Source organism: Eleutherodactylus coqui, chromosome 7 (assembly GCF_035609145.1).
Source record: "Eleutherodactylus coqui strain aEleCoq1 chromosome 7, aEleCoq1.hap1, whole genome shotgun sequence".
Classification (NCBI taxonomy): domain Eukaryota; kingdom Metazoa; phylum Chordata; class Amphibia; order Anura; family Eleutherodactylidae; genus Eleutherodactylus; species Eleutherodactylus coqui.
This window is the reverse complement of record NC_089843.1, coordinates 63,601,347-63,624,283: the sequence shown is the minus strand read 5'-3', so window position 1 is coordinate 63,624,283 and position 22,937 is coordinate 63,601,347. Positions and strand designations below refer to the sequence as shown.

The 22,937-nt window shown below is 44.3% G+C and overlaps 1 protein-coding gene across 1 annotated transcript in view; it reads right to left on the bottom strand.

The window, feature by feature from the left end:
* Positions 1 to 22,037, bottom strand: part of BEND4 (BEN domain containing 4) — a 143,712-nt gene extending 121,675 nt beyond the window's left edge. The window contains exon 1 of the mRNA XM_066573141.1: positions 21,639 to 22,037. Coding sequence (XP_066429238.1) covers positions 21,639 to 22,014 — 376 coding nt within the window. The 5' untranslated portion in view covers positions 22,015 to 22,037. The remainder of the gene's footprint in view (positions 1 to 21,638) is intronic.
* Positions 22,038 to 22,937: the final 900 nt, after the last annotated feature.

Genomic DNA, 22,937 nt, shown 5'->3' with positions numbered 1-22,937 from the left:
AGATTGAAAATTACTTTCTTGGAAATACAGATACAGTGTTTCTACCACATCCTTTGTGTAAAAGAATCAGATAAAAGAATTAACACATTTCATTTGTTCATTTGAGGTCTTTCATTGACATTATCTTTAGAATGAATGCATCTGCATAAATGATTGTCCACTTTTATATCTAGACACAAGGAGAAACAGCAAGATGTATTGATGCACAGATGGATTGACTGACTACAGATAGATAAATAGGTAATAGAAAATCGGGGGATGGGTGCTAACTTTTTTTTAAAGGAATTCAATCTTGGTTAAACTTTTTTCAACTATCAGATCTTTAAAAGGAACCAGTCAGAAAAAGTTTTGCTATTAAGCCGCTGACATAGTGCTATCCAGCAGTACTCATGTATTTATCTAGAGACACAGTAAGAGTCACCCCAAATTCTTACCTTTATTCTATGGTTCCGTATATATAAATGCCCGGTTTAAATACATCCAGGCTCATGCCCCCTCCTCGGACGTCTATGGTTGTTGCACTTAAAGGGGTTGTCCCGCGGCAGCAAGTGGGTCTATACACTTCTGTATGGCCATATTAATGCACTTTGTAATGTACATTGTGCATTAATTATGAGCCATACAGAAGTTATAAGAAGTTTTTCACTTACCTGCTCCGTTGCTAGCGTCCTCGTTTCCATGGAGCCGACTAATTTTCGGCGTCTAATGGCCAAATTAGCCGCGCTTGCGCAGTCCGGGTCTTCTTCTTTTCTCAATGGGGCCGCTCGTGCAGGATGCCGGCTCCGTGTAGCTCCGCCCCGTCACGTGCCGATTCCAGCCAATCAGGAGGCTGGAATCGGCAATGGACCGCACAGAAGCCCTGCGGTCCACCGAGGGAGAAGATCCCGGCGGCCATCTTCAGCAGGTAAGTAAGAAGTCACCGGAGCGCAGGGATTCAGGTAAGCGCTGTGCGTTTTTTTTTTTAAGTCCCTGCATCGGGGTTATCTCGCGCCGAACGGGGGGGGCGGGGTTGAAAAAAAAACCCGTTTCGGCGCGGGACAACGCCTTTAAATCCTGTGAATGTGCCGTACAGTCCTCTGCTCACGTTTTCTTTGCACATGCAGTAAATCCAGGTGTATGTGTGAAGAAGACGTGACCAAGGGGCCACACGGCGCGTGCGAGATGTTAGTGCAACGTCAGGAGACGGGAGAGGTGACGGTTAAGAGAAGGGGGTGTGGATACTCTACTGACACGCTGACTAGGGTAGCTGGAGGCACTACCCAGATGACTGGAGACCAAGCATTTACATCCAAGGCGCAAAGTAATAAAAGTAGGAATTTAGGGTGATTTATGTTCAAACGGCAGAATTCACTGTTGAATTTTCCACATGAATTCTGCCTCTAAAAGACGTATCACAATCTGGGTGTTTATGATGTGGTTTTTGGCATAAATCCACATGCGGATTTAACCCTGTCAATGTGCAACATTTGTGTGCGGAATTCTGATGCACAAAATCACGTTTGCACAGTTTTCGGCATCCAGACATCACTTCTTGATGTGGAAACGTGATTTTCGACTTCGGAATTCTACATGCGGGTTTTGCCTATTAACATGGCTAAATCTGCCTGCGGAGCCGCACCAAAGACCACATCAGAAAGACGCGGGTTGTAGAGGCGGAATTAATGCAGAAAATTCTGCAGTGAATTCCACCATGTGAACATATCTTTAGGCCGGGCTCACACGAGCGGGTTGGATTCGGCATGCGGGAGATTCAGCAGATTCAGGCTGTGAGCCTGGCCGGTGACCTTGCGTTCGGCAAGTAAGTTTATTGTTTTGGGTTTTTTTTGTTTCTATTTCCCATGCTGTTGTTTAGCGATGATGTTGGTACCTGCAGCCCATGCGCAATGTACATCAATGGAGGAAATCCACACGAATTCCGCGGTCAAATAGAGCATGCTGATTTTTCTTCCTCCGGCAGAATCTGCAATTTGTACCCGCGCGTGTGAAGGAAAATTTGAAAATACATGCCTTTCAATGCCAGTGTTTTTCCACGGATCGTCCACGCGGACACTGATTGCTGAGTCCGCAATGCAAATCCAGTTGTGTGAGACTCTGTTTTTAGATATATTTATGTGTGTGATGCAATGAGCATGCTTGGTAGCAATATGGCGGCTTAATAGCGAAAATTCTGGTGATTTGTTCCCTTTATCGTCTCAGCCATCTCTAGTTCTCATCATCGTAATTTACTATTCTCACAGCACATACCAGTTGTATAGTGCGCCTATCCTTGGTTTCTAACTTTCCAGGTCATAAAATGTTCATTCACTAGGTCTACATGAATGAAGGCTTTAGCAGCAAGACCAGATTAAAATATAAGTAGGAAATGCACCCACCTAGGGTACCACGGGGCGTGCAATATATGCATTAAAAAAGAATCCAATACTCTGTCCTTATAGATTACCTGGGTACTGTTGTATTATGTAGCCACCAGAAGTTAGGGGTGGAGATATAATACAGCAATGTTGACATTTGGTGATGCCCCCAGGTTCTGATAGGCGGTGGGCACTCTCTGGCAACTCTATTCCGCCCCCCTGCTCCCCTTCTCCTGCTGTTATGCGCTGGCCAAGTGGGAAATGTGGAGTTGCCGCTCCTGAATTGCCCGTGCCATCACTCACCCTCGGCCCTCTTGCTTGTCCGTCGGCGCTCCTGCCATCACTCAGCCCCTGGCCCGTCCAGTTGGCGCTCCTGCCATCATTCAGCCCCTGGCTGGTCCCGTCGCCACTCCTGTCAACACTTACCCCTGGCCCTCTGCCTCCTCGCTCCCACCCACCTCCACTGACAGTCTGATACTGCTGCCACATTAGCAATCCCCCTGCTCCCAGGCTCTACCCTCCGATCTCCCCCGCCAAAGCCCTGGCACTCTGGCTTACCAAGGCACTGAGCATCTATCCTGGCGATCCACTCCCTCACAACTCCACTGCCGCCTCAATGCTCCATCCCCCGCCGTGTGTCTGCCACTGTGCCGCCTCACTGCTCCGTCCCAGCTGCTGGCTCTCTGCCACTGTGGCCGCTGACAGCTCTGTCCCCGCTCAGTCTCTGTTGGCGCCAGCTCTGCAGGGCCGCTGTGTGCAGCCTGGCCCGATAGTTACTGTGTGTGCTCCGGGGGATTGTAGGGGTGGCGGTAGTGACAGCGGGGCAATGCTTGCGGTGGCCACCTGCAGAGGTGATCCCAGGCAATCAGCTCCTGGGGGTGTCACTGGCCTGTCAAGCAGTCTAAATCTTGTATCCATCCATATTTCCGGTTGCGTCAATATACAATAGTACAGATTACCTGTAAAATGTCCTGAAATATGTTATAATCATTAATAACATCATAAGGGTTGGTGATCCAGGGATTATTCCGATTGCCAGATTGGAATAAGGAAGAAATTTTTTCATTTAAATGAGGAAAATTGACTTCCTCTGGATCAACATTGGGGAGTAACAGGCTGAACTGGATGGGAATATGTATTTTTTCATCTTACATACTATGTATCTGTTAGTGAATAAATGTATGAAATAATTCTGGAGCACCTTTTCTTTGAACTGTATATTGCTTTGTTCCTTTGTTCTTCCTTTCGAAAATGTATAAATAAATTGAAAACTGGGTGTTAGCAGTTGGAGGTATGTCTCAATATATACTCTGGTATTGTCCAATCACTGCTCATAGTGTCAGACAGTATTGGGACACACTTCTTTTACTGGGGGAATGGTAACACCCAGTTGTTACGTTATCTATTCGTTTCCAGGAGGAATAACAGAGGAGCATACAATTTGGTGGATTTAACAAGAGTTAAATCCACCCGTTCTGTGTGTCTTGACCTCTAGCTGGTACCACGTTCTGCTGCACGTTGTGCTGCCTGCTCCGACCCCAACTACCTTACCACACTTCTGTTCATACCCTTAGGTACCACATTTAGGCGTGTAGTAATGTCAGCTGCCACATAACCACTTTCAGAGTAATAACCTGGGGACTCACAGCGAAGCCCAGATCCCAACTGGTGGAGTCAAAGGGTGAAAACCAGGGTTCTTCACGAGTCACCCCTAAGCCAAACCAATGTGTGGCACAGAGGATCCACACTCGCTGAACCTGACATGTGCATGTCGAGATAGATGGAAAATGATTATAAACTACAAGTAACTAAACCACAAGAATAGATGAGGCAGTTGTCACACATTTATTGAGTCTAATGTGCATCTGTAATTGGGAAGCCTGGAGTTCTGCTTTCATATCACAAGCAGCACAATAAACATATAGTACATTACATTCCCTGCAGCTTCTTTATAGCTACAAACCCATTCAGGTCCGATGCAGATCGCAACTATGTAAAACATAGTGCTCTTTAGCTAGCATGTTCTTATCTCATCTGTATTTCTGAAAGTTATAAGCACAGCTACAGAGTTAGAGACCATTTAAGTCTCGTTCTCCTTCATGTCCTTGAGATCCATCCTGAGGTTGTGCCAGAATTCCTGGAAACAAGATTTAGACCAAAGTCCGGAAGGAACCATAGTTTTCCATTGCTCACATGGAGACCAATGGGGTGTCTGTTTGAGCAGCGTTGCGTTTGTTTCTGGCACTGGCAGACTATGCTATTTTCTTTGGCACAAATGCCGGAACTGAATTGAACCCTGCTCAAAATGAGACCTTATTGGTCTCCGTTTGAGCAGTGAAAGTCTATGGTTCTGTCCGGGGCTTGGTCTGAATCTCGTTTTTGCGGATTCGGGGATGGATTTCAGGGATGCAAAAGAAAGCAAGATGTGATTGCCCCCTCAAGGACACAACTACCTGGGCACACAGCAACATTCATCCTAAGTTTCCAAGTTTAAGAAGATAATTGTCCATATATTTAGCTACATCTTAGATATCTGTCGGTGAGCGCTCACTTGGCTGACAGCCACCTTATTTGGCTGACAACTAGCTGACAATGGAGCCAAGTGTGTATGTGTTCTGTATGAAAAGAAAGTAGAAAGTTGCTGCCGGACACTTCTGGCAGTGGCCAGGTACTGTTGTATCTTGACGCCACCAGGAAGCTAGGGGCTGAGCTGGGTTAGTAGGAGTTAACGCCCCTAGTCCAGCCCCTAGCTTCCGATTGGCAGTCAGTGTTCTGTATAGTCCCTTGCGGCTCATGCACTCTCACCCCCAGATCCAGAGTCTGGGTCCCTGTACACCCCCCCCCCCCCCCCCCCCGACGCAGGAGAAGAGTGATGACCGCGGCGGCAGGGGGGACAGGAGTGCATATGGGATCCCACATTGAGCGTCACAGCACTGTAAGCGGGGCTGGCGTCACCGGATGCAGGGGGACATGGCAGGCTAAACCCTGTGTCAGAGTCCTGTCAGCAGCAGCAGCAAACCTAGGTGCAAGGAGAGCGGACGGCACTTAGGACCGCAGCAGCAGGGAAGACGGCAGCGCACTTGGGAGCCGATAAAGAGGGTGAGAGTGCTGTCAGCATCCCCGGCTGTAGCAACTGCAGGGAGAAGGGCAGCGGAGGCCAGTATTCAGCATGCCATCAGGGGGAATCGCAGCACTGAAGATAGTCCGGCGGGGGCAACACTGGCAGTCCACTACAAAACTGTGCCGCATGCTGAGTTACACATCTGGGGGGAAATTACAGCACAGTGACAAAGAGCCAATCACCACCTAGGGGTATGACACGGCCATCCCTCTATCTAAGCCCTGTCACACCCCTACCTTCTGGTGGAGTCAAGATACACAAGTACCGCAGTGGCTTATATCACAATAACAAAAGGATAGGGCAGTTGAAAGTCAGCTGTTTGATTCTCCCCCAACATCAGGAAGTCCGACATACTTACTAGATGGATAAATCTAGAAGGAGAACAGGAGAAGAAACCAGAGTGCTACTCAGAACCAAACCACAGTCCAGGGATAAGGATAACAAGTTTATTGGTTACAAGGCAATACATTTTAGCCTTAAACCAATGCCTTCTTCTGGCATAGTGGGGCTAGAAAGAAAAGGAAAACAATGCCAAAACGTGTTGCCTTGTAAGCAATAAGCTTGTAATCCTTATCCCTGGACTGCAGTTTGGTTCACAGCAGCGCCCTGGTTTTTGCTGCTGTTCTTGTACTTTTATCCATTGCTGACGGAGATGCCATGCATTGGCTTAGCAGCAGCTGACTGATGTTTAGCAAGTTGTGCCCTTAGCACAACCGCTTAGCATGAGAGTCTTCTACCCCTTCATATTTTCCTGTTGCTGGCTGGTCCTGCACATTGGAGTGCTTTTTATTTTCCCAGATACATTTCAGATGATGAGCTTGTTGTCCCGAAATTGGTGAATTTCACCCAATCTACGTCTGGCAACAGCCTATCTCCTGAGAACAAAAGGATTAGGCAATTGAAATCCAAATACACGATCCCTAACTCCTCCAACATCAGGAGGTCCCCATACACACTAGATGATGGGGTGGTCTCACCAAAATTGCTGCATTTGACTGATCAAGGTCTTGAGTGTTTGGCCACCCTTAGGGCTACAGTGAAAACTAGAAGAGAAAAAGTAAGCAGCTGCTATTCCAGGTCTTGATCTCTATCAGTGGTAGTCATCCAACATCTATTATCCATGAAAGACGCAAGAAGAACAAAGACTTAGAGATAGTATTACAAGACTAGGTAGAATATTGAAAGCGCAACTTAGTAATTTTTTGTTCCAAGGATTTTTTACTTATATTTTAAGGAGATAGATTAGATGTGAGATAGATAGATAGATAGATATGAGATAGAGAGATAGATAGATATGAGATAGAGAGAGAGATATGGGATAGAGAGAGAGATATGAGATAGATAGATATGAGATAGAGAGATAGATATGAGATAGATAGATAGATATGAGATAGATATGGGATAGAGAGATAGATATGGGATAGAGAGATATGGGATAGATAGATATGAGATAGATATGGGATAGAGAGATAGATATGAGATAGATAAATAGATATGAGATAGATATGGGATGGAGAATTAGATATGAGATAGATAGATATGAGCCAGATAGATAGATAGATAGACAGATATGAGATAGAGAGAGACTTATGGGATAGAGAGATAGATATGAGATAGATAGATATGGGATAGAGAGATAGATATGAGATAGATAGATAGATAGATAGATAGATAGATAGATAGATAGATAGATAGATAGGGGATAGAGAGATAGATATGAGATAGAGAGATATGGGATAGATAGATATGAGATAGATATGGGATAGAGAGATAGATATGAGATAGATAGATATGAGATAGATATGGGATAGAGAGATAGATATGGGATAGAGAGATATGGGATGGAGAATTAGATATGAGATAGATAGATATGAGACAGATAGATAGATAGATAGATAGATAGATAGATAGATAGATAGATAGATAGATAGATAGATAGATAGATAGATAGATATGAGATAGATAGGTAGATAGATATGAGATATAGATTAGATGTGAGATAGATATGAGATATAGATCAGGTATGAGTTAGATAGATTAGATATTAGAGATCGATAGATAGATTAGAAATGAGATATCTATCCATCATATATCTTCTACCTATAAAATCTATAAGTATGTAACAACATATCACTGCCTGCATATGGATCAGGGTGGATCAATATTTTTTCTACTGCCTCTATGACTACACGGTTAATAAGGGCATCTAAAAACCTAAATAATGGATCCTTTGATATTCTGCTGGACTGTATATATAGCACCTTCCCTTCGCCATCTATATCAATCAAAATGCGGGAGTATTTTCTGAACTATCAGTAGAAGGAATAGACTGCTGCTATTTGTGACGGCAAACAAAAGCAATCATGACTGCCAAACACACACTATAGCAGGCAGCATCTCAGCTCTGCGAGACAGAAAGTAATTAGAATGCTTTTAATGTCCAAAAGAATGATGCTGATAGGCTGCCACAGATGTGTAGATTTATGAATATTTATACGGTGGTTTATAGCTGACACTTTTATCAGTTGAAGAAGATAAAATATCTGCCTGACTCAAAAGCTTGACAGTCAGGTTAATAAAATCTCATTAAAGAGAATGACCTATGCAATTATATAGGATTTATTGTAATTCATTTTTGATTGTGTTCTGCTTAAAGATGCAGTTTCCCATTTCCTGATGCCACAATTCGGTCGCACATCAAAAATTCTTCTGCGTTTAACTCCAAGCTGTCCTTGGAGGAGATGAGAGATGAGTAAACAAATCACTGCATCCTGGGCTTTTATCCTTTTTTTTTTCTCTTAAAGTGTCCTTGGCTAAAAAAAAAAAAATCGGACAAGTGGAAGGTAAAATAATGAAACGCTAAAGGCGGATGTGTCTAGAAGACTGGCGCTGTCACTCTTGTGTTTGAGAACATGAAGTAACACGTTTGTATGTGTTACTCAGAGAATCTTGAAGGAGGTATAAGCTGGCGTACAGCCAGCAATTTGTTTCTTTTTGAACTAATGAGGTTTTCCCGACTAAGGCAATAAGGGTTGTTCACGACTGTGATACATCTCTTGGTGTCAAGGTGCATTCAAGTTCTAAGGTCTTCTAATTGTTTTCTCCAGAATAACAGCTAGAAACATGGGACACATTCTTCAAGGATGGATGAGATGGATTAGAGCGTCATCCATTGCACAGAACCCATGTGACAAAGGTTGGAGTTAGAAGTGCTTTCAATACTTAAAATGGCGAAGTTCATGTTCCAAGAAGGGCGTGTAATCATCTCTTTCCTTCACTTGCATGGAATGACACCCATCAATGGTCAATGTCAGTTGAGCGAGGTATGCAATGAAAGTTTCATGGATATGAAAAATATGTGTTCATGGGTGTGACAGTTCTAAGTCATGTGAGAATGAACCAAAAGAGACATGGCCATGCACCAGCCGAACCGACAACATAATTGCATGAGTGGAGAAGGAGTTATAGGGGACTGCCGCTTGACTGTGGAAGAGATTGCCTGCAAAGTCAGTATATTCATAGATTCTGTGCGCACCATCCCGCCTGAAGACCTGAAGATGCATTCCAAGAAAACCTTCTGCAGGAAGACTGCACCTATGCTATTCCATCAAGACAACGCTCCTGCTCATTGGGCGGCCCTTGTTCTGGGGTGTCTTCATGACAACAAATTTAAAGTGGTCCCCAATGCTTTCTATCCACCTGACCTTGCATCTAGTGATTTTGGCTTTTTCCAACAATGAAGCATGCTCTCCGTAGTCGCACATTTTCCAGTCATGCCACTCTTGCGCCAGAACTTTTTCAAAACACACTCCAAAAACAATCATAGTGTCAACGTTATGTGTACATCAAGATGGAGATTATGTTGAGAAATGACAATACTCTCAGCTTTTTGGAGTAAATGTTTTTTTAGAAAAAAAATTAGGAGACCTTAGAACTTTAATGTACCTCATATTGCCCATAAAATAAAAATTCTGGAGCATCATTTCATAGTCTTCTGCTTTGTTTTGTTCCTCTCTTCTTCCTCTGAGAAATTTATGAGTAAGTTTATAACTGGATGTTATCATTCCCCTGTTATAGGGGTGTGTCCTTACAAAGTCAGCACTGATTGGTCAGAGTGTACAGGAACACACCCTTAACTGGTAACACCCAGTTATCAATATTCCTACATTTCTAGGAGAAATAACAGAGGGACAGTACAATGCAAGGTTCTAAGAAAAAATGCTCTAGAATTGTTAGTTCATGAAGAATAGAAGCAGTTAATAAAACAGACATAGCACACCAGGACAGTTGACAGTTCCTTTTCAATATGTGCCAGTTCAAAAAAAGAAAACTATAGGATGAAATATAAGGGGAAATACTAAACCAGCTAATTAATACATTTGAGAACCTCGCTATTAGAAATGGAAAGAAAGAACAAAGACAAAAAATTCTGAAGGAAAGTAGAGGAACAAGAGACACCAATCACAAACTAAAATGTTTCTACACAAACGCCCAGAGAATGGGAAACAAACAAGGAGAATTGGAGCTCCTAACAGAGGAAGAGAAATATGATGTCATAGGCATTATGGAAACATGGTGGGATGATACACATGATTGGAATACAAGGCTTGAAGGATACAACTTATTTCTAAGAAACAGACCAAAAAAGCGGTTAGGAGGTGTTGCATTCTATGTTAGGAAAGCATTCATCGCCACTGAGATTCAAGCTTCAGAACATGGTAGTTCTATAAAAACTGTTTGGGTAACAATACAAGGAGAGAGCAACAGAAATAACACCATTGTCAAAAGTCCCTGAAGATTGGAAAAGGGCAAATGTTGTCCCTATCTTCAAAAAAAGGGAAGAAGGTGGATCCAGGAAACTACAGCCCTGTGAGCCTGACTTTTATACCGGGAAAGATCTTTGAACAAATTATTAAACAGCATGTATGCAAGTACTTAGATAAAAATGGGGTAATTAACCAGAGCCAGCATGGGTGTGTAACAAACAAGTCATGCCAGACAAATCTAATGTCCTTCTATGACAGAATCACCGACTGGGTTGAGCAGGGAAATGCGGTGGATATAGTATATCTTGACTTTAGTAAAGCATTTGACAAAGTATCTCATACTATACTTATTGAAAAAATGACCAAATATGGGATTGACAAGGCAACTGCTAGGTGGATTCACAACTGGCTGAGTGATCGTACTCAAAGAGTGGTCATAAATAGCTGCACATCCAAGTGGAAGAATGTATCAAGTGGGGTACCACAAGGCTCTGTCCTGGGCCCAGTGTTGTTCAACCTTTTTAATAAATGATCTGGAGGAGGGAATTGATGGGAAACTGATCAAATGTGCCGACGACACACAGCTAGGAAGAATGGCTAACACTAGAGAAAAGAGGGACAGTATTCAAAAAGATCTAGAAAAGCTTGCACAGTGGGTGGCAACTAACAGAATGGTATTTAACGAAGAAAAATGCAAAGTCCTACATCTGGGCAAGAAAAATGAAAAAAGCACATACAGATTGGGAGGAATTGGGCTAAGCAGCAGCACATGTGAAAAAGACTTGGGTATACTAATAGATCATAGACTGAACATGAGCCAACAGTGTGATGCAGCAGCCAGAAAGGCAAACACAATTCTGGGATGTATTAAGAGAAGCATAGAGTCTAGATCACATTAGGTAATTATCCCTCTCTACTCTTCCTTAGTCTGACCTCATCTGGAATACTGTGTCCAGTTCTGGGCACCCCACTTTAAAAAAGATATAAACAAACTGAAGCAAATTCAGAGAAGAGTTACCAAGATGGTAAGCGGTCTACAAATCATGTCCTATGAGGAACGGTTAAAGGATCTGGGAATGTTTAGCTTGCAAAAAAAAAGGCTGAGAGGAGACTTAAGGCGCATTTACATGGAGCGATTATCGCTCAAAATTCGCTCAATAAATAGTTTGAGTGACAGTTTTGAGCGATCATCTTTGCATAGCTCTAAGTAGCTAATTAGCAACTAAGAGTTATGCAGGCAGAGTGGGACACTTCCGCAATAGCTCAGAGAAAAATGCTGCTGTTTTGTATGTGTAAACAGCTGCTTTGTTCTCGCGGTATCCCGCTGAGCTGATAGCTTCGAGAAATAGCAGGATTGCTGACAGCTCCTTTGTTCTCACAGCTTTCAGCTGGTATCCCACTGGGAAGTCCCAGCAGGATACCAGCTGAAAGAATGCTATCAGTGCCGCCGGCTGAGAAAATCAGTGTGCAGCACTGATAAGGCTCATCATTAATTTCTAGCTTGCTAGAAATGAGCGATGAACGAATAGTGCATGAACAGTTCACTACGGCAGTGCATTTAGACAGGACGATTATTGCTCAAAAGATAGCTTTTGATCGATAATTGTTGTGTCTAAATGGGCCTTTAATAGCTGTCAACAAATATCTGAAGGGCTGCCACAGTGCAGAGGGATCAGCCATATTCTCATTGGCACATGGAAAGACTAGAAGCAATGGGATGAAATTGAAAGGGAGGAGACACAAATTAGATATTAGAAAAAGCTTTCCGATAGTGAGGGTGATCAATGAGTGGAACAGGTTACCACAGGAGGTGGTGAGTTCTCCTTCAATGGAAGTGTTCCAACAAAAGCTGGACAGACATCTGTCTGGGATGATTTAGTGAATCCTGCACAGAGCCGGAGGTTGGACCCGATGACCCTGGAGGTCCCTTCCAACTCTACCATTCTAGGATTCTATAACCAATAGTTGGATTTTAATGCTCTCTTTATGAAACTTTTTTTTTCTAAAAAAAAAAAAACACCAGAGAGGATATTGACAATGACATGACTAGTGCTGGTACACAGCACTCATAAATCAGTCAATTGTGCTACAGTCATAGGCATTGAACCACCACAAGCAAAACCTGTTACTATTATCTGTTGTCTTAAGGCCCATTTACACGGGACGAATGTTGGGCAAATGAAGCTCGCTACTGGGCTGCTACACAGAAGTGAGTATCGCAGGATCGCTCACAGCGCTGTCAGCATGAAGTGCATTTCATGCACGTCAGAAGATCACAAGTGTTCCCCATTGATTTCAATGGAAAACATCACATTGCACTCTTTAAAGCTCCCATTGAAAACAATGGGTGAGGAGTTCCGATGGAACCCCAAAAGATAGGACATGCAGCGATTTGTATCCTGGCAGCACCGCTGTGAGGATAAAAAAAAACGGAAAAAAAAAAACCCTCATGTGAATAATTCCATTCAAAAGAATTGAGTTCATATTTGTACAAGTTTTGTGCGTCTCGCAACACACAAAGCTTGTGCGAGATTCTCGCCCTTGTGAATGTGGCGTAACATGTAGCTAAAACAGGTAGTATAGGGCTTTTTTGGAGGATTTTGGAGCCTGGATGCCGCCCCTCAGCTCTCAAGGTGTGATACATATTCTTTCTGGATATACATGGCGCTGGATGGCGAAGAGTTAAGCTCCCACCCCCTGTCCGCAGCCAGCAATGGAGGGGGAGGAGCAGACTGAGCTTAGCTCCGCCCCTCCAATTGCAAACAGCAGCAAAGGGCGGAGAGGAGAAGAGAAGGGGGAGGGAGTTTAGCAATCTATCTCTCTCTTTCTCTCTCTCTCTCTCTGCCCCCCCCCCTCCCAGCCAGCCACATACAGCTGGCTCGTCACAGCAGGAAGTGGTAATGCGGGGAGGGGTCAAAACGGAGAGGGGTCGAACACAGCGTGGTACTCGCTCGAGTAACGAGCACCATCGAGTATGCTAATACTCGTACGAGCATGTTCGCTCATCTCTAAGGGGTTGTCTAAAGCAGAGAACCTCTTTAAATACAATTTAGAATATTATGTATTTGCATTTTTTAAAAATGGTCTAATCTTTTTACTAAAGCATTTTCAATCATGAGAATATTGCAGATCTGCATGTCGTGACCTATATTATGGTTGTCTCACTTAAACAGGTTTTCAGAGTTATTTTGTATATTCTTGGGTGCCTAAAACGTTATAACGAAAACATACTCACCAAAGCGCCAAACTGCCACTTTCGTGCTCCAGCACCGCGGCATCTGACAGATGGCAGTGCCCAACCAGAATGTAGAAGCCCCAGTCAGCAGTGACGTCCCTGGTGGGCCTCGGTAAGCATGTGACCACTGCGGTGCTCGTAACCAGAAGTATATTTTAAGGGTCCGGTCACACCTGCCGATTTCTCATTCGAACGAGCGAATGATGTCAGAGTTCATTCATGTAGCCTGTTTATACAGGCAGATACATGGTCGGCTCGAAATCGTTCAGTCGTTCACATTGACCATGTAAGTGAATGAGAATGAATGATTAGTGAATGAGCCAACGATTGTTTTAATGCCTGTATAAAATGAACGATGAACTAAAAGGTAACGATTGATCGTTCGATTGTTGGCTGCGTTTACACTGAATGATTATTGTTCATTTTCACTCGTTTGAACGATTTTTTGAACAATAATCGTTGCGTGTAAAAGGATCATTAAGCCGAGATAGAGAATCACAGAAGTGGCAGATGAGTATTGTGTTTATTTTGTTCTGTACCCCGACCCCCCCCCCCCCCAGCCCCCCCCCCCACTAATGTCACCAATTACCTCGGAAAACTTCCTTAATTACTAACTTTCTTCGTTGAGCCACGGAGTACTCCGGCAAGAGCTCGGTGTAGTATCCTTCACAATACAGAATAAATAAACGACTTTGAAGCTTGAAGAGGCTCAGAGATCATTGATGTAGTACGGCATGTGCATACAAAACAAACGGGAATAGTCAATAAGCTGACACAGACGAACAATGGATTAAAAGAACCTGAAAAATGACTTTATCAGTACGTCAGACTCCATATCACCGAACACTCCTCAGGTGCCACGGGGCGGATAACACCCACAGCTATTGTTCTACATAGGTTTTTACCATTGTCTTTTAATTTTTCCGTATATTAGGGCTAGAAATGTATCTATGGTAAATATTAGAATATACCGCTGTGAATATACCGCTATCTGAATATAGAGTACATAAAGGGTTGCAGTGATTCTATGTACTACATGCTAACAAAGCAGCAGTCAGTGCCAGGTCTATATAGTAATAGTACGTCGTACATATAACTGCCCTGATAAAATACGATATAAAATACCGGGCTGTATGTATGGTAGTCACGCTACTACTACTACTACAGGGTGGGCCATGGAAAAGTACCGCGCCTCTGATCTAGGCGCCACACTCTAATGCAAGCTATCTGAAAGAAAACCTGTCTGTTGCCCATAGCAACAGATCACAGCGCAGCTTTCATTTTACCTCAGCAATATAGGAACTAGCAACCAATCACAGAGCAGCTTTTGTTTTACCTCAGGAATATAAGAAATAACAACCAATCACAGCGCAGCTTTCATTTTACCTCCGCAGTATAATAAATGAAAGCTGTGCTCTGATTGGTTGCTATGGGCAACAAAGACAGATTTTCCTTTATAGAGCCTTCATAAGAGTGTGGTGCCGGCCTACTTTTCCATGGCTGACCCTGTACTACATAAAAATCCCGCTTAGCTAGGTGTTTCAATCAGTAAAGGATGTAGGGTACCCAAATATGTAGTGAGAAAGCTCTGCAAAACCCTGATAACTCCCACACGGTTGGGCACAAGGCTCTTGTTCGCGCAGCACAAACCACTATGTGTACGGGCTCCATTATTATGGCTGGAAGTGCCAAGAAAATCTATAAGGGTACAAGCAACAAAGTTCTTCAGAGTACTGGAGCGATCCCGCGATCCGTATGTAAGAGACAGTAATCATACCATGACAGGTGAACCTTCATGTAAAAGACAGAAATCTAGTTCTAAAAAAAAGTCCTATGTTTTTCTAACGAGCTAAACTTCATTAATTTCTAGACGTTAGATTACCAATCATCCTTCCTAAGAAAGGTGAATGTCTAAAGGACCTTTCAAAACGGGACGGAATGGGCCGCACAACACAAGGCAAGCTGCGGTAAATTCCGCACCAAAATCTGCCGGAAGTCCCACAACACACGAGCGCATACGTATTTGCGGACCTCCTCTCTGCATCTGCATGACCAGAAGGAAGGCCACAACTGTAAGATCCTATTAGCACCTGCGCTTAGGGCTGCGTCAGACTTCCACTGCTTTGTGCGCGGAGCCGAACAAAGAAAGTACTAGAACCATTGTATCCAGCACATGCCGCAGCAAAATGGCTCCAAACGGACCCCATTGACTATAATGGCGCCGTCCGACTTCCAACCAGCATTTTCACAGATGAGATAATGCAGCATGTTGTGCTATTTCTTCTGTCATGTTAAAATAGACCCTCTGACACAAATGTGAATGGGCCCTTCGTCTTCTCTGTTGTGTCCGGCTTCTCTGGCTGTTCTTCGATTCAGCTGAAACATATGTATAAAAGTCTGGACATATATAGTGATTAGAATGCATCGGGCGCGGGGATTCTGTTTTCCTGCTCTGTTCAGGGAGCAGGGAAGGGGAATCCCTGACTAAGCAGGTCCGTCTTACAATGCAACCAAACAATGCCGAACGGACCCCGTTGACTATAATGGGGTCTGTTCGGTTTCTGCTGAGCTGCCCAGCATTTTACCAAAAGAGCTTATTCTTCCGGTATTTTCTGACGGACCTGCGATGGAACCTCCTACAAGAGGCAGCCTTAGTTTGTGCTAATATTTTGAGCAATTTTGGCACATGGTGTCACATTAAGGCCACGTCCAACAAAGTGGTCCGCTAAAATGCATCCATGTCAAGGCAGACACAGGAAGTGTCTAATACACCAAATAAACGTAAATGTACAATATAAAAACTGATGAGGAAGGCCACCTGCACACGGGCAGAGTCCGACCCTGTGCCCAGCCGGCGTCCATGCGGAAGTCTTTTATCTGTACTGAGGATAGTCTACATGGCTCACCGTTGGACATGCGCATTGCGCAGTATGGCTAGTTTTTCTTAGGTCTCATGTCCACGGGGAAAAGAAGAATTAAAATCCGCAGCGGATTTTAACTCTTCTCCCGCCCGCGGATCCGCATCCCATAGGGGAGCATTGACCACCCGCGGGTAGATAAATATCCGCGGATGGTCAATAAAAGTAAACAAAAAAAAATATGGAGCATGAAAAAAAAATGCACATGTTCCATTTAGGTGCGGGTCTCCCGCGGGGACGGCTCCCGCAGGCTTCTATTGAAGCCTATGGAAGCCGTCCGGATCCGCGGGAGACCTTAAATAAGAATAAACTTACCCGCAGTGGACCGTGCAGATCTTCTCTACTTCCCGGACGGATCTTCTTTCTTCGGCCCGGCGGGTGTGCCCGGCGCATGCGTGAGGCACGCCGCCGGACGAAGAAAGAGGATCCGGCCGCAAAGAAGAGAAGATCTGCCCGGTCCGCTGCGGGTTAAGTTAATTCTTATTTTCAGCGCTCATGTCCGCGGGGCAGGAGGGACCCGCTACGGATTCTCCATGGAGAACTAGTAGCGGGCCTGATTTTCCCCGTGGACATGAGGCCTTAAACCTCTGCTTTTCCCACGTCACTGCTAGGCGATCACGCGGGAAAAGCAGAGATTTAAAAAAAAAAAAAAAAAACATTTTTCGCAATGTCATTGCGGAAGGGCCGTGGATCGGACGGCTTCTATTAACATCAGAGGAAGCTGTTGGTGCGGAATCCGCACAGAGATAGAGCGTGCTGCGATTTTCCCCTCCGCAAGTGGAAAATCGCAATCAATTTCCGCTCGTGTATAAGAAATTGCATTTTGCCATAGCATGCTATGAGCAGTATTTGCTGCAGAATCTGGAGGCGGATGCCCGCTCTGGATTCCGCAATGCTAATTCACCCGTGTGTAGGCGGACAAAATGTATTAAAACTGTCATTTCAAACGTTTGTCTTAATTCCCACTAACACACAACGCACCTAGTATAGGATGAGGCACACGCCTCTTCAGATATTAGGCGCATGTCGGCTCTAGTGGGGGAAAGGGACTTGTTACTTGTATAGCGCCCAATTTACTACGCAGCGCTTTCAGGTAATTTATTTATTATCTCCCACCAAGCTGGGTACTTATTTTACTGACCTCGGAAGGATGGAAGGCTAAGTCCACCTTGCGCCACTACCGGAACCATATGGGAATTGTACTCGCAACCTTCAGGTCGTGAGCGAGAGCTTAGGACTGCATACTGCTGCCTTAACACTATGTGCCACACGAGGCAACAAGATGGAAAAACCTTTTCACCATTTATTTAACATCACTTGATGTCCACATTGGGGCTCACAGACTAAGGCTAACTTCACACAGGCAAATGCGATATGGGGCTGTGAATCCACCCCCGCCTCATATCGAGCTCCCCAGGAAGTGTAATACCAACGGATGCAAGATGTTTTCATGTGCAGGGATCCTCCACTGCGGCAGAGGATCACAGGGTTTTTCCCATTGCTTTCAATGGGGCCAGTGCTGCTGCCGCCAGCACCACTGAAAGCAATACGGCTGCGATGCAAGATCACGCAGATAGACCATGCCGCAATTCATTTCCCGGACAGCATAGCACTGCAGAAAAACATCGCTCATGCGTATGACCACATTCAAAAGAATGGGGTTCATATTTGTGTGTTTCAAAATGCACAATTATCGCCTATGTGAAGCCGGCCTAAGTTAACCTATTAGTATGTTTTTAGAAGGAAACCCATACAAACACAGGTGGCTAGGAACATACAAACTCCATGCAGATGTTGTCTTTGATGGGATCGGAACCTAAGACCCCAGCGTTGCAACAGTTCAAACCAATGAGGCACCATTCTATCACTTGCATTTACAAAATCTTGGCCACTTTGGTGCCTCCTTATTGAGCAAAATGAGTTCTAACGATTTTTTTTTCTTAAATGACACGAAAACCACAATTTGTCATTTTTACAAAAACCTAAACCAGGCAGCATCAAAAACGGCACAGCTGTTATAAATGGGCTGCCATGGTAAACAGTAAAGTATGCTCCATGCTAAGTATAAAGATTGACAATGCTCATCAATCCGTGTTGACTTGAGAATCCAACTAATTCATGGACTTTGAGTATAGAAATTTGCCAGGGGCAACAGTTGTAAAGCATTCCTCCATCTAGGGACACACTTTATACATATGAACTAGAGACCACTTCCATGTGTGACTTATGAATGACCCCCTCTCTGCAGGGTCTTGGTAACACCTGCTGCCCCCTTTAGCATACCCATAAATTTGAAAGGCACAAAGAGTTCTTTGCTGGAAGACACCTGATATCAGCATTTACATCGTGGTTCTAAATTGTTGACCGTGGGAATTACATGTAAGGATCATTCTATAAAAGTTTTCATCTACAACGGATTTGATATTCTGCATAGTCGTTAGATGTGGATACAACCTGGATTAAATGTCCCCTGGTTAATATCACAGCTGCCCACTATGTGTGGTCTGACTACTGCAAAAAAGAAGCTACAGCATCAGATATAAATGTAACCACATATACATCTTTGCCTCAAGGATCTTGTCAGTAGCACTGCTGGATCATACATCAGCCTCTGTCAGGAGGGGATGTGGATGATTGAATTGTTCGCCTTCCTTTTTTTTTCATATACAGTAGCTCAATCTAATCCAGGGAATGAATGGCGAGCACAAAAAAAATGCACTTCTGTTACTGCTGTGACTTTTAATTAGATCGGAGGAGGCCATTCTTTAGCACTGCGGCCATTGGTGAATTACCTGCACTCCAATATATGTATAGATGACAGAAGATAATCATTAAATAAAGGGTTTGCACTTTGCACAATACCATATTCATACCCCATGTGAAAGGAACCCCACTCCTTAGCAAAACAATCACTTATTTCAAATGCAAATGGCATTTCATTTGCAACAGGGTTTACAGGCAATGCAAGGGTAAATGCTCAAATACTTGCGCAGAATTGCAGCGTGATACTAACAGATCACACAATGTAATGATTTTTTGTTATGCCAGTATTTCTTATCAGCATTGGGTCTGTCTAGGGGAGCTATACTAGTAGTGCAGCTTATGGAAAGCACTGCTCACATCGTCTCTACATACGTATATGTTTCTGAATGATCTCAGGACTGGAGACGTGAAATAAAGTAGTAACATTTTTAAGACATAGTACAGAAATCTTAAGGACTTCTTCCCATCAGTAATCTCATTGAGGAACACTAATGTCAGTCTCTCCAAAGCATGAAATGGCTGATAAAGGGGAGCATTAGACAACATACAGCTCAACGACAAATCTAAAGATTGATACATTTTGCAAAACAAACCACTAAAGATACATTTATTGTTATTATTATAGTTGTTTTCAAACGAAAGACACAAGACTAGATAGGGCTCTCTCACAGGGGCATTTTCTTACCGTGTAATGCGCGGTAACAGACTTTATACTACTTTCAACGGTGCCTCATACGCAGCGTGCGAAGTACGCACGCAAAAAAGATGCATACTATCGCAAAAGAGTGCATACACACCAAGATAGTCTATGGAGGGTTGTCGGCAGGCAGCAAGTACATAATGCATTAGGTACTGCTGCGTGCCCCCCATGGGAGATAGGCCCATGGCGCGCAACAGAAAACGCTCGTGTGAGAGAGCCCTAAATTCACATTTGCGCTAGGGATTCCATTTTCCAGCTTCGTTATGGGAGCAGGAAAACGGAGATCCCTAAATGAATGGATTTGACTTATAATGGACCCCACTGACTACAATGGGGTCCTTCGGTTACTGCACCTGTCTGACATTTTTACCAGACGAAAAAGTCCTGCATGCACGAATTTTTCGTCTGGCATTTCATACCGGATCTGCGCCGGAGCCTCTGACGCAGATATGACTAGAGCCTTTCTCATACAAAAAATATCGATTTTTTTTGTTTCTTCTACACCAGGTTATTAATTGAGCTTGGAGATTTACAATGACACAGAATATCTGTATACTCAAGGTCATCAGATTATGCCATGAAGTTATATGTCCTCTACCTGTAATACATAGATAGGTTGATCAAAGCTTCCTTCGTAAGCTGAATACATAGCAGTTGTACAAAGTGATGCAGCACAGGAAAGTGATACAACTTCAGGAAAGTTAACTTTTAATCCAAAGCAAACCTGTTACATTGCGGAAAGGTAGAAGAATAGAGAATGGCACATAATCAAGGTCATGGACAAGAGGAGGACCAGAAGATTAACAGAAATAACAGCTGAATCATAGACTGATAGTGTAACAGTTAATGGGGAACAAAGGGGACCCCTCATACTTTTATAAATATGTTCTATCACTGATCCTCTAGATGAGGTGCACTTAACTGGCCATCAGAAATCGTGCATCCCAAGTATCCCTCCACATGAGGTACACACAAATGACCCTTCAGATGAGGTGCACCCCAAAGGACCCTCAATAAGAACTGCACCTAAATGTCTTTCCACATGAGGTGCACCCAACATAGAAGTGCAACATAAGTGACTTTCAACATGAGGTGCATACATATGACCCTCCACATGAGGTGCACCGAACTGACCATCACAAAGAAGTGTAACAAAAGACCCTCCATATGAGATGCACCTAAGTGACCATCAGAAAGAAAGAAGTGCAACCCAAGTATCTCTCATATGAGGTGCTGAGATGACCTCAATAAGAAGTGCATCCAAATGACCTTCCACATGAGGCACATCCAACTATTAGAAAGAACAAAACTGACCCTCCACATGAGGTACATCCAAATGACCATCAGAAAGAAGTGCAACCCAAGTGTCCTTCCACATGTGGAGCAGCGAAGGAAACCACATAAGAGATGCACCCCAGATGACCCTCAACAAGAAGTGCCCCCAAATGACCTTCTGCATGGGTTGCAGCCAACTTATCTCTCCATGAGGTCTCCCAAGCATGAAGAGCGCCAAACTAACCTTCACCCCAACCACAAAATACACCTCCAATGACCTTTAACAAGAAACTCAAAAGTACATGCTGAAAGTCCCAACAATAGATCTCATGATCATTATTTCATCCAACCCAACTTCCCCTCAACAATAACTGACTCCTGCACCCAAAGTTAATTTTGCACAATACTGTACATGAAAAAGTCTTTTCAGCACCCCTCCAAAAAAGTACCCACATCAACTCCCCCCAGCAAGAAATGCATCCCAAACTGATAGGGTGGTAAGTACCTACCTGAACTGAGTTCAATATTGCCCTGACTGGCGGACTGCTGGCAGAACCTGTTGGTGGAGCCCAGATGCCCAGTTGGGGCACCTCCCCTCTGCTGGCACTGGGAGGAGGTGGCAGCTCTGATGGGCCCGTTCTGATAGGAGCTGTGCGCCTGCTGGTAATGATGCTGCTGCTCACTGATGGAGGCTGCTGGATGGAGCTGAAAGTGGTGCCCTGCAGGTACCCCCAGATGTGGGATCTCCACCATGGTGGGTCTCTCGTACCTCCTGGCCAGGGACCTCTTGTTGGAGAAGGTCTTGAGGACGCTGTAGGGGCTCCTCTGCTTGTAGATTTTGGGGATGCAGGGCCCCTCCTCTGCTGGCTGCATCTCCTCCTCCATCTCTGCCTTCCTTCCCCGGGCTCGTCTCCTTGTGGCTGCTGAGCTGCTGCTGCTGAGCCGTGCAGGGTGCAGTGTGATTGACAGGCGGCCCCTCCAATGCCTGCAGGGAGAAGGGAGGTAAAGAGCAAGTGTTTAGGGTAATATTTGCTAATGATGATGGGGGGAAGGGGCGGGTCCTGCAGCTGCTGCTGCTGCCTGGGAGCTGTCTGAGCTCTGCTGGATGTGCACATCCAGGTGCTGGGAGTATGGAGAGGCATGTCACCCAGCAGCAGTGTGCTCCTCCAGGCTCACATCACTCAGCTTGCATGCTAGCCTACTGCCTGGCCATGCAGTACTTAGATCACAACAGGGACCTTTAAAGAGTTAATCATCTAAAGAGAGTTCTATGGGTTTATAGTGAGCTTTAAATGGTTAATAAACTCAGTGCTCCAGAAGTGCTCATGTTAAGGAGTGCAGCTTTTGCACGCAGATCTATATGTAGGTCTGTACGGGTAAGGAATAAAAAGTGTGACTGCGCCCCATAAGAGAACCAGAATACAGGGTGTCGTCAAAAAGACGGATCCGGCGCTATATCTCAGTACTGGTGGCCTAGATTGACATAACAATAGCGTACTTGAATAGGAAGGCATGGATGAGCTACATGATGGTGTGGTGCACGGGCCCCTGGGGGCCCCAGAATATGGATTTGAATTTTGGGTTGTGCCATTGTATGAAAGAGAGAGAGAAAAACCCAATTGCAACATTGAAGAGTAGCAGAAATCTGCTTTTTGTGTCTCTCGAAGTCCAGTTGGACTGCAGCTATGACTGAAGTAAGGAAAGCGTACTCGAAGTAGCCTCCGTCTGCTCCGGTACATGGAGTCGTCGTTGGATCGGTGTTCATTCCAAGGACTCTCAACATGGATCAGTACCTGAATCTCCTGCAG